This window comes from Danio aesculapii, chromosome 22 (assembly GCF_903798145.1).
Source record: "Danio aesculapii chromosome 22, fDanAes4.1, whole genome shotgun sequence".
Taxonomy (NCBI): Eukaryota; Metazoa; Chordata; class Actinopteri; order Cypriniformes; family Danionidae; genus Danio; species Danio aesculapii.
In genome coordinates this window covers 24,605,035-24,617,432 of record NC_079456.1, presented here as the reverse complement: position 1 = coordinate 24,617,432, position 12,398 = coordinate 24,605,035, and the positions used below count along the sequence as shown (strand labels likewise).

Here is a 12,398-nt window from a genome sequence, read left to right as displayed (position 1 = left end):
GGCACAGAAAAAACCATGCCATGCTACCATGTTTGATGTTGACGCTGTGCTCTGCTCCTGGTTGTGAACATGCACACCGAAAAAGTAGTCACGCTGCTCATGAGTTGTAAAACCGGCGTAACAGTATATATATATATATATATATATATATATATGTGTGTGTGTGTGTGTGTGTGTATGTATGTATCTATGCATGTATGTATGTATGTATGTATGTGTATATATATATATGTATGTGTATATATATATATATATATATATATATATATATATATGTGTGTGTGTGTGTGTGTGTGTGTGTATACAAATTAAGAATTAAACACCCGAAATTACATGAAACTCCGGAGGAAATGTGGAAAGCGTGGCAATATTGTTAATCATATTATGTGCCATAACATGTAAAACAGGATCATGAAAGGAACATTCAAAAAGCATCTTACGTAAACACCTTCATCATATTATTGTTTTATTCAGATTAAGGCAAATAATTCAATTACTGATATCCATGTAAATGTAATCACTGTATCTCCCCTGCGTCTGTATTTGTGTTGCCTCTGTGAAAATCAGCACGTGCACATAATGAAACTCACCTTTTTCATGCAAACCCTTTCCTCTTTCACCACTTCCACCTAAACAAAGTTTACCCACCTTTTTAAACTAGAGGTGTGAAAACACGCTGCTGACACAGAGGTGGTTTCGTTGCCCTTTAAGAATTCATTTTTTTATCTCTTATTACAGATGGTTTGATATGTACCCAGCATTTAATCATTTTTAGTCATCTTTATGAAGGATGTAGGCTGTCAAACACACACACAGAAGCTTACATCAGTGGGCAGTTGTTCTTTCAAACTCTTGAAAAGATTTAAATATGCAAAACTGTCAGCCAATAACCTCAGTGGTCGTCTATTTCCGAGTCAAGAATCTACTTCAAACAGTGTGTTCCAATGAGGGGGTTGAAGCACGACCACGATATATGGCCTATTACTTCAAAACTACAAAGCTCTTTTAAATGTAAAAGTCTTCATAATCTCCGAGATATACAAAGTAGACAGACAAGGCAGTTCATAACTCTTCTAAGCTTTGTTTTGTCATCGCAGGCCACGGTGAAGCCCAGATGCGGGCGGCTGGTGGGCTTTTCATCGGGTGGAGAGAATCCACATGGAGTTCGGGCCGTCACTAGAGGGCAGAGATGTGCCGTAGCTCTCTGGTTCACTTTAAACCCCCTCTACAGGGAGCTGGTGAGAAAACCTGATCACCACATTCACCACAGCCATGCACATCACTTTTCAGTTCACTAAAACAGTATATAAGTTTGCAATATGGATAATTCATCAAAAATAAACATTCTGTCATCATTTTCTAACCTTTATAAGTTTCGTTCTTCTGTTAAGCACAAAATAAGACATTTGACCATTGACTTCCATAGTATTTGTTTTTCCTATTATTGAAATCAGTGATTACAGGTTTCCAGCATTCTGCAAAATATCTTCTTTTATCTTCAACAGAAGAAAGAAACTCTTAAACATTTGCAACTACTTGAGGAAGACTACATTTTATTTTTATAGGCAAACTACCCCTTTAAGTCTCATGTCAGACTTCAGATGAGAAAAGATAACAACAAATGGACTAATAAACCCTGCTATTGCTACTGATATTAATGCTTAACTTCAGATGGTCAACAGTGATTCATATTTTATAAATGGTTAGAATATTGGAGTCTGGGATTCAGCAGAGACTGTAGTTACACAAGTGTTTTGTCAAATATTTGCTTTAATGTGTGATATGATTACAGCTGAGAATAAGCTTGGCCCATTAAACAGTATTATATGCATCACAACTTAACAAGCCTATAATCAGAAGGGTGTTCTTATATAAGTGGAATTTTCCATTGTAAATTAAGCACAAGCCCCAAGGCTTAGATGCCCACAGATGTGTTATACTATAAGAGTGCTGTCAAACCCCCAAACCACTTCCTGTGTTCTCACTACACACTAGCATGATGGCCATTGTGTTTTAACACATTTCACCCACACTTAAGCCTGGAATATTTCAACACATGCCAGTGAACTTTGACCACTTTAGGTATAAATAAAGGTGGAACAATGTCTTTTCTGACTGTTATAAGGGACTGAATTGTATTTATATATTCATATTTTTTATATTATAGATATCATTTAAGTTATAATGGGACATTGTGCTGTGAAAACTTATCAAAACGTTTAACCTTTAGTGTAAAATGATTATTTATAGACAGTGAAATAAATAACTTGTAATGAAATACTTAATGTATAAAAGCTGAAAACATGTCTGAACATCAGTGGTCTTACATGTGGTGAGGTGATGAAGAGGAAGTAGAACGTTGACATGCTTCTGAAACAAGCACACGTTCAGAAAGAGTGCCTTATGTTCATTTAACTACTTTCATGGCCATTAACAGAGCAATTTTTGTGTGGATTTTTTTCATACAGTATACCTAACACTCAAAAACACTAGTGTTTATTATAGAATTTACCTTAACCTGTAGGTAAATAGTGTAGCAATATATAAACCATATCAACATTCTTGGGGTAACAATTTAACAGGAAGATCTTTGGAGAACAAAAGGCACAAATTTTGAGTCTGCATCATCTGATGGAGCGAGAGCAGATCATTCGCATGTGAGCAGCCCAGCCAGTGTTTTAAGTGCACGCTAGGAGTTTTGTCCACGGACAGTGGAAACTGGCATGTTCGCTCACTTGTATGATAAATGAATGTGCTCTCGACTTGTAACACTGCGCTTACGATATTTGTCAGTGTAACAATGCCATATGCATATATGTCCATCTCGCGAATGCACTGTCTTCTGTCATTTTTATCTATTTCATCTATTTCGCATTACTCCCAACACTGCTTATGACTAATTACCTTTTTAAGTAACATGCCCAACACTGCTCATTTCACAAAGGGAAACTGGAACTAGTGCTGCCTACATACACTGAAAAAAATTATTCAAAGATGATTCCTTGGATTTACTCATTTTTTTTACGTTAAGGGGTTACAAACAATTTATTTGGGCTGAATTTAAACAAACAAACTAAGTTGAACATTATTTAATTTAATTTGTTTGTTTAAATACAACACAAATAAATTGTTTGCAACAGTTTTGCAGGCATCATTTTTTTCAGTGTACAAACTGTAAATAAAGCAGCATTTATGTACCATTTTTACCATTTCAGTACTTCCCGCTCACCACAGAGAGATTTGCTGGTGCAAGGAGGTCTGATAACCTAATAATCTATATTGTTTGATGACAGCCGGCTTCTTTGTGTTCCATCTTGACTTCTGTCATTTGCTTAGTTTTGTCACTTCGGTTTTTATTTTTGCGCTCTGATTTGTAGCTGAACAACCAATCTTTTGGCTGTTATTTATGCCATAACAGCTTTCTTTTACCAATGTCAGCATTCTGAATCAGGAAAACTCTATTGATATGAGCCCAATCACTCTAAACAAAACATCCCCCTAAATTCTTTTCGATGGCTTAATGCTGCCCAATGTCCAAATGTCGGCTTGGTGTTTCCCAGCCTTAAAATCCCAAGAAAACATCAACAGTGGCCTGTATCTGCTCAACAGTGCATCAGGTGCCATGGCCTCTAATGGTTATCACTATATCGGCGATAAGTCGTTGACCAAGGATCTTGATTCGTCAAACCAGATCACTTTCCTCCAGTCATCAACAGTCTAACACTGATGATCTTGGGCCCATTTCCTGCATTGTTGGCTATGGTGTACAGTTATCAGCTACACAGGCTTTTTCACAGAATAGTATGATGAACTGTGTGCTGTGAGACATTGCCTTGGTCACCACTGTTGTAGCTGCTGGTGATTTGTTGCACTGTGGCCCTGCAGTTGCTGTATATAATGCTTAACAGTCTCCACTTTGACATCAGTGAGCTGTGGAAGGAGCACACCTGGATGGTGGCTCATCATATGACTACCTGTGACCGTTTTTAAAACATTTTCACTACATCGCCACGTGAAATACCCATTGTGCATGTCTTTTTCACAAAGTTCTGAAGCGCTGTGCGTTCACAGTTTGTCCTTTATTAAACTTTTCCAATTTTGCCATCAGACACTATACTGACTGAACCTAAAGAAAGGATTGATGCTAAAATACAATAACGTGTTTTGATCATATTGCAGGAAAGGCTTCAAGCAGACGAAGTGGTTCAGGCTCTGGATAATCAGCACATGTTTGACGATGACCTTCGTATCAACCCGAAAGATGAGTTATAGTCCATCCGCCTATGGAGGAAAGCACAGGGTTCTTCACATCTATACCTATTTATTTAAAGACCAGAAAAACTTTATTTTGTTTACTGTTGTGATGTGTTTATTTTGTTTTTGACTGTTTGCAAGAGTGTTATTATAATGTGTGAATATAAAAACCTCAGTTCGCATTTATAACCTTATAAAGCAACCCAGGCTCATTCTGAATACGTACCCCTATATACATTTCTGGAGAGTGCCAAATACGTCCCAGGAGGTACGTTTTTTTTTTTTTTGTTGCAATTTTTGATTTCACGAATCCACCAGAGGCTGCTGTGTACGCTTTCTGTATGCTCAAATTTCTCTCACAAGTGCCATTCACACCTGCTCTTCTCGTGTAAATCCACCAGAGGCCTAGGGTTGGTTAGTTTAACCCTCCTGTCGTGTTCACATCCTGCCCCTTACTTGACCGGTCTGTTTTAACTGCTCTTATATTAGCACAATTATCATTTTTCTCCACCAAATTTTTATTCAACATTCTTTAGCTGTGAACAATGTCTCAAAGTAGTGTTTCACATAAATTTGCAGAATTAGACATAAAATAACTGCAATGAATGTAAAAAGAGGCGCTGAAAATATATTACAAAATGAACAATAGATAACAGAAATTAATACTTTGTTTCATTACTAATAGACAGCTCGCTAAAATAACCATCACAGGGTCTGACCAAAGAAATTAACATTTTAATCCATCTGAATGATTTATCAACCAGCAAAGCACAAACAAAATGCTATCCTTTCCTGTGTTCTGAGTGATCGAATTTTCAGTCGTAACAGACACATACGTAACAGGCACCTAGTCTGTGTGAAGATGATACACTGTTTTATCAGGAAGTTGATTCACGTTGGAGGATCCAACACTTTCATGGCAATTCATAACTTATTGGTTAAGTAGCTAATCTATATGAATTTGTATGGTCATATTCATACCGTTTTGTCCAATTTGCTAATCCCCAATGACGATTGGGTTTAGGGGTGGGGTTGGGTTCCATGCCTTATTTTAAAATTCGTACAATTTTGAACTCATACGAATTAGCCACTAAACTGACAATACGTAAAATAGTTATGTTTCCTTGTGAGATCAGGCTGGAGGATCAGCACATAAGAGCGTAAAAGAGATGTGTTCCTGCAAAAGACATTGTTCAGTCTGAAATGAGTGAGTGAGTGAGTGAGTGAGTGAGTGAGTGAGTGAGTGAGTGAGTGAGTGAGTTGGGGTAGTGTGTGTGGGGACGTTTTCTGTCTGATGAATGAATATAGCCTGGATACCTATTTATTTCCTATGGCGGTCACTTTTGACCGGGAACACCACAGGTAATTCAACGAAAGATATGATCATCACTTTTGTATGTTCAAATGCATAGTGGGGAGGATATCATAAGGCCTGGAGGCAATCAGGTGTAAAACACAATATTAATAAGTGATTTAAGTTGTAAATCGGTCAGATTTGACCTGAACACGACAGGAAGATTGAGCAAATTAGATGAATGCGATTATGCGTGTTGATGGAGGGAGTCGCTCACCGCATGCACCGTACTGCGCGCTTTTCCTTCTATAAGCAACAAGAACAAACGGCTGACATCGCTGACGATGTCTGTATCCCCTTAAAGCTGTTTAGAATGAAATATTTAGAGATGGTGTGACAATGCGTACTTATGTGTGCCTTTGATGCACCCCTTGATGCTTCTTACGTTCTTACAAAGATGTTTCGGTACCCAACCCTACTGTCGACTGACTGATCGATTGACCCACCCTCCTCCTAAATCCAACCGATAGTGTTTTTTTCAAAAGCACCGGACTTCCCTAAACCCAACCAAATGCGTTTACAAAAGCAATTCAGAAAATGAAAGCCCTCGCGGCAGCCTGATTTTTACCATGTTTTCATATTTTACCACATTCTCACCCTGTTATTTATTTGTTTATTTGATTTTTTTTTTTTTGGCTTTTGTTTTTGTTTTACTTGCTTTCTGAAACTGTTCTTCGCCAGACTCAAACCCCGTCGTCTTCGCTCTGCATCTTGTCCACTGACATACACGTCAAGCCAATGGACAAACTAGTAACAGCAGAAAAAAGCTGTCCACACATGGAGGTAAATGGTCAGCTGGTAAGCGTGAAAAGGAACCGCGTCATACCGCCCCTTGGCGTTCGTTTTAAGTGAAGTTTAAATTTTAAACTAATTTCGAGAGGAGCATGTGCTCATGATTGACCCAGCTGGTCCACATTAACTAATCATGATCCTCCAATCAAAGGATCCCATGTCACTATATATATCCTCATTTCCTCTCTACAACTATCTTCGTCTGGAAGAAACCCCCCTCCTCCCCTTCTTCCACCTTTATCAAGAATGGGCGGCACGGTGGCCTAATGACTAGCACGTTTGCCTCACAGCAAGAATACCAATGGCGTTGGGTCTTCACTAGGCCATCTGGCGTTTTTGTGTGGAGTTTGCATGTTCTCCGTGTGGGTTTCCCCCGGGTTCCCTGGTTTCCTCCCACCATGCAAATGTGCTCTATATTATAGATAAAATAAGCCTAAATCTTTTTTCTAATGTCTTACTCTCAGGAAGTTCACCTTGGCCTCAGCTGCGGGGGAGTTTCAGATCGACCTGAGCTCAGTCTCCCCTCGCCCTGTGAAAGGAGGGAGCCCTGGGCTCGAGGATACCTTGAGCTCAGGGCTCTCTCCCGGGACAGCACGCCAAACAAGCTATGTATAAATCGTGAGCTAAGTGTGAACTCTTGAAAGACAAAATGCAGCCATACATTCCTCTATCTACATAATTAGTGATCTCCAGAAATGTACATAGGGGTACGTTTTCAGAATGAGCCTATGTTGTTATAAAGTCAAGATGGAATCAGCAATGTTGTTACGCAGACCATCATGATACAATTTTATGCTGGCTTCAAAAGAAACTAAATATCCTGTCATTTCTATGCATCAGAGTATGTTTTGATGTTCATTTTATTAAGGCAAGACACTGCTGGTGCAAACTACAGTAAAAAAATGTAACTAATAATTATACTTCCATGGTTGACTGATTACATTATAAATAGAAAATGCGCTAAATTCTGTACAATTCTGACAAAAAAAACAATCCAAAAATGTACTGATGATTTGATGGTTTAGCCAAGGTTTTTGCCTACAGTGTGTCGCCTGAAATGAAATGCACCATTCATACCAACCAAAGACACTGTACAACATCATAAATCTGGATTTATTTTATATTCAACTCTATTTAATGAAACATAATCCGAGTTACCTAATGAAAGACTATGAAAAGTGAGGATTTGCACAGTTTTATATTTACTGTCCATTCTTCTGTGATATTAGCATACAGTAGCTGTCAGTTTTCTAATAGTGCACTGTGATTTCGTTCACCACAATGCTTTCAGATAAGTTAATTTATACCGTTTACAAATGACCTGACTCAAGCTATGATGTTATTTGATCATAGAGGTCAGCATTTAATATTAGTAACCTTTTTAATAAAAGATGATATTTGTTCCTGTTTCAAGGAATTTGATCTTAAATGTGGCATATATGAATTGTCCTTTCCTTTCAAATTCATTGACTCGTGTGTTACGTATCTCTCTGGTTGCCTCAGATCCTGTTGAATTTGAACAAGAAGGACGACGGCCACTTTTATTCACTGATGTTTTACTACATGAGTATTTAAGTCTGGTTTTACTGTCTGTAATGCACATGATGATTGTGATGTGTATTTGAAATTAAAAACTGATCTGTCCTTAATTGCTTTCATGGGGTTCTTTACTTATTTTGGTAATGTTTTAATAGTGTGTGTGAATGGTGTGTATGGGTGTTTTATACTGTGTGACTGCGTAAAACATATTTTATTCATTCTGCTGTGGCAACTTCTAATAAAAAGGGGATTAAGCCGAAGGAAAATGAATGAATTAATGTTTGCGATATGCTTTGTTCAACTAAAGAGTGAGGTATTTTTTGTGAGTGTTTCTTTGTGATTCATACTGTAGCATACACACTACCAACATACAAAACAAAATATTAACTTTTCACTTTAACATCCACTTTGACTTGTTTGGATTTATAGGTTTACTTTTGAAACCACAATCAACCTGTCAGAGTTCTCAGCAAATTGTGTGCCACCAAGTTTGAGATGTCAAAACAAAACTCCTTCACGGCCTCAAAATGTACACATAAAACACCTTGGATTGGATGGAAGTAATATATTAAGACAAAAATGTCAATGATTTTAACTTTAGATTAGATTAGATTAGATTCAACTTTATTGTCATTACACATGTACAAGTACTAAGCAAGGAAATACTGTTTAAGTCTAACCAGCAGTGCAATAGCAGCAAGTGCAGGATACAGGTATAAGTTATAAAGTGCAGTTACAGAAAAACTATGGTAATATTTACAGATGGATGTACTATGAACATTATATACAGGTTGTATTAGCTATGAACAGATTTACAATAAATGAATATATGTACAGGCTGCTATTAATAATAAGAAGTGTGCGAATAGATAAACATAATTACAAATATATATGTACAGTGGGTGTGTACATAATTAGAAATGTCCATATGCAGTGGGTATGTACAGTTCAAATAAATGAATCAGTGCAATGTAGTGCAATAAATATGTGCAATTTTTAAATGTGCAAATGTTAAACAGTGCAGTGATTGTGAGGAGTATAAGTTAGAGGACAGTGGGGGGGGGGGTGTATTAGGGGGGGCAAAAGAGTCAGTGAGGGGCAGAGTTCAAAAGGGAGACAGCTCTGGGGAAAAAGCTGTTTCTTAGTCTGCTGGTTTTTGTCCGGGGGAGCCTGAAGCGCCTGCCAGAAGGCAGGAGAGAAAACAGTCTGTGAGCAGGGTGAGAGGTGTCCTTAAGAATACTGCATGCTCTGCGCAGACAGTGTTTCTTCTTGATGTCCTCAGTGGATGGCAGTGTAGTCCCTGTGATGCGTTGGGCAGTTTTCACCACCCGCTGCAGTGCCTTACGTTCAGCAACAGAGCAGCTTCCATACCAGACTGTGACGCAGGATGCTTTCTATTGTGCAGCAGTAGAAGTTCACCAAGACGGCTGATGAAAGCTGGTTCTTCTTAAGTTGCCTCAAGAAAAATAGACGCTGGTGAGCCTTCTTGACCAGGCTGGAGGTGTTGGTGGTCCAGGAAAGGTCCTTTGAGATGTGGGTCCCCAGGAACTTGAAGGATGAGACAGGCTCAACGGCCATCCCATTGATGTGGATGGGATCATGTGAGCCTGTTCGTCCCTTCCTGAAGTCCACAATGAGCTCCTTGGTCTTGTTGGTGTTGAGGAGCAGATTATTGTCAGTGCACCAGGTGGCCAGATGCTGTATCTCCTCCCTGTAGGCAGTCTCATCATTATTGCTGATTAGACCAATCACTGTGGTGTCATCTGCAAATTTGATGATGGTGTTGGATCTGTTCACAGGCCTACAGTCGATGGTAAAAAGGGAGTAGAGAAGGGGCTCAGTACACAGCCCTGTGGTACACCAGTGTTGAGTGTGACGGTGGTGGAGCAGATGTGGCCTGATCTAACATTCTGAGGTCTGTTAGTCACAAAGTTTATAACCCAGTTGAAGTCAACAAACAGGTAAAGTTTAAATACATCTTTAATCTTTATATACATTTCAAGTGACAAAAGGTTTGTTAGATTTAAATATTTATATATGAATTTAATCCATTTTGGAATAAGGCTGTAACATAAAAAATGTGGAAAAAGTGAAGCGCTATGAATACTTTCCGAATGCACTGTATATCATACATTCATGCTCAGAAATGAATAAACACAGTGACATAACCACTCAGTGAATGAACTAATAGAATTTTAACTGTTAGAGTCATTCACAGAGATGTAAACATCATGTGTTGTCTTGTATTTAAAAAATCCTATTTATTACTATGATTTAGATCATGAAATATGTGAATTAGCCTGTAGGTTTAAAAAATAAATGTATTTATGCCATGTATTTAGAAAAGTGGCAGTTTTATTTATTTAATATATGGTAACAAAAAATGTACTTGAATATAGGAAGTGGTTTGCACTACATTAAACAGGTGTGTTGAGCCTATTTGGCTCATGAAGAACTCAAAAGACTATGCTTGTCTATACATTCATTTGTTTTCTTTTCGGGTTAGTCCCTTTATTAATCTGGGGTCACCACAGCAGAATGAACCACCAACTTATCCAGCATATGTTTTATGCAGTGGATGCCCTTCTAGCTGCAACCCAGTACTGGGAAACACCCATACACTATACTTTCATTTACACACATACACTCCAGACAATTTAGCTTACCCAATTCACCTATAGCACAGTTTTTGGACTTGTGGGGGAAACCGGAGCACCGGGAGGAAACATAAACTCCACACAGAAATGCCAACTGGCCCAGCCAAGGCTCAGACCAGCGACCTTCTTGCTGAGAGGCGACAGCGCTACCACTGCACCACTGTGCCACCCATATATAAGGATCTGAGCCCCCCGAAATGAAAATCCTAAACTTGCCCCTGATGCCTGCTATTTTCCAGCTGTAGATCTTGTTTTTTCACATAATGCTTTTGATGCTGTCACGGATTGGCCAGGCTCTTCCACCAGCATCACGCAAAGATCACCATCACCTGAGTATTAACCACACACAGCTGCACCCAATCACTCATAGTCACTACATAAGCACACACCTCACTTCACTCAGTGTCCGGTCTCGTTCCTACGAAGCGGACTCTGAGTGAACACCTCCTGGTAATCACTAACCCTCGCTATCAGTATATTGTACTTATCTGCTCTCTGTCTATCCTAGTTTGTCCAGTGTTCCCGGTGTCCTGTCTGCCTTGTGTTTGTCATCAGTCTGTCTTCCCCGCAAGCCCTCTGGTGTGTGCATTCGGTCTCCCTCAGTATCAGTCATCCAGCCTGCCATCAAGGATCATCCGCACAACCGGACTCCACTCACTTCTCCTCCGTTCTCCTTATGTGCTCATGTGTTGAAAATAAACATTGTTAATAATTCACTCACCTTCCTTGTCCGTCTGCTTCCCATAACAGAAGACCGGACCCACTACAATCAACAGCATGAGCACTCACGATCCCATTCAGGAGTTGGTGGACTCGCTGAAGAGAGTCTTGTCACCATCTGCTCCACTTCCCGAAGCACCACCAGCACCGAGCACTTCTTCACCGTCCACCCACTCATCCAGTCCCATGGCTCGACCAGCGCCCTACTCTGGCGGGGCGGAGGAGTGCAATGGTTTTCTGTTACAATGTTCTCTAATATTCACCATGCAACCTGAGTTATATCCCACAGATCGGTCCAAAATCGCTTTCATCATCTCCCTTCTCTCTGGATCGGCTCTTCGGTGGGCAGAAACCATCTGGCATCAGTCTGGGCCGGTAACCAGCTCCATTCAAGCATTCGTCAAGTACTTTAAGGAGGTTTTCGGTCGCGCAGATGCAGAAGTAGCAGCTGGAGAACAGTTATACCATCTCAAACAGGGAGCCATGTCCACTCAGGATTATGCGCTCCGGTTCCGTACTCTGGCTGCTGCTAGCGGATGGAATGAGCGATCTTTCCTCACCACCTACCGGCTCGGACTGGAGCCCAGCCTCCGACTACAGCTAGCAGCCCTCGACGATACCATGGGGTTGGAGAAATTCATCCAACAATCCCTCCGCTGTTCAGATCGTCTGAGGGTCTACCAGCACGATCTTCCATCTGCACCCCAAGCACTCCTCCGTTCGCCAGAGCCAGCAGTCCCTCCAGAACCAGAACCAATGATCGTGGAATCTGGTAGACTCACCATCACTGAGCGACAGAGGAGGCTGACCCGGGGTCTATGTATGTACTGTGGTGCCGAAGGACATGTCAGGCTGGACTGTCCCATTCGTCCAGCACGTCCTTTGGTGAGTGTATTCAGTTCTCCCATTGAAAAAATGCATCCTCTCACCACCAATGTCCAGTTAACTACCCTTTCTGTATCTGTTTCAGTCACGGCCCTCATTGACTCCGGGTCAGCTGGAAATTTCATCTCGTACGCCCTCTGTCGCCAGCTCCATCTTAACACCGAAGCCTCGACGCACGTCTACCAGATCCAACCCAT

The 12,398-nt window shown here is 40.2% G+C and overlaps 1 protein-coding gene across 1 annotated transcript in view; it reads left to right on the top strand.

Annotated features, from left to right (window-relative positions):
- p3h2 (prolyl 3-hydroxylase 2) overlaps positions 1-8,049 on the top strand; it is an 86,104-nt gene extending 78,055 nt beyond the window's left edge. The window contains exons 14-15 of the mRNA XM_056447755.1: positions 1,098-1,238; positions 4,180-8,049. Coding sequence (XP_056303730.1) covers positions 1,098-1,238; positions 4,180-4,272 — 234 coding nt within the window. The 3' untranslated portion in view covers positions 4,273-8,049. The remainder of the gene's footprint in view (positions 1-1,097; positions 1,239-4,179) is intronic.
- The last annotated feature ends 4,349 nt before the right edge of the window (positions 8,050-12,398 follow it).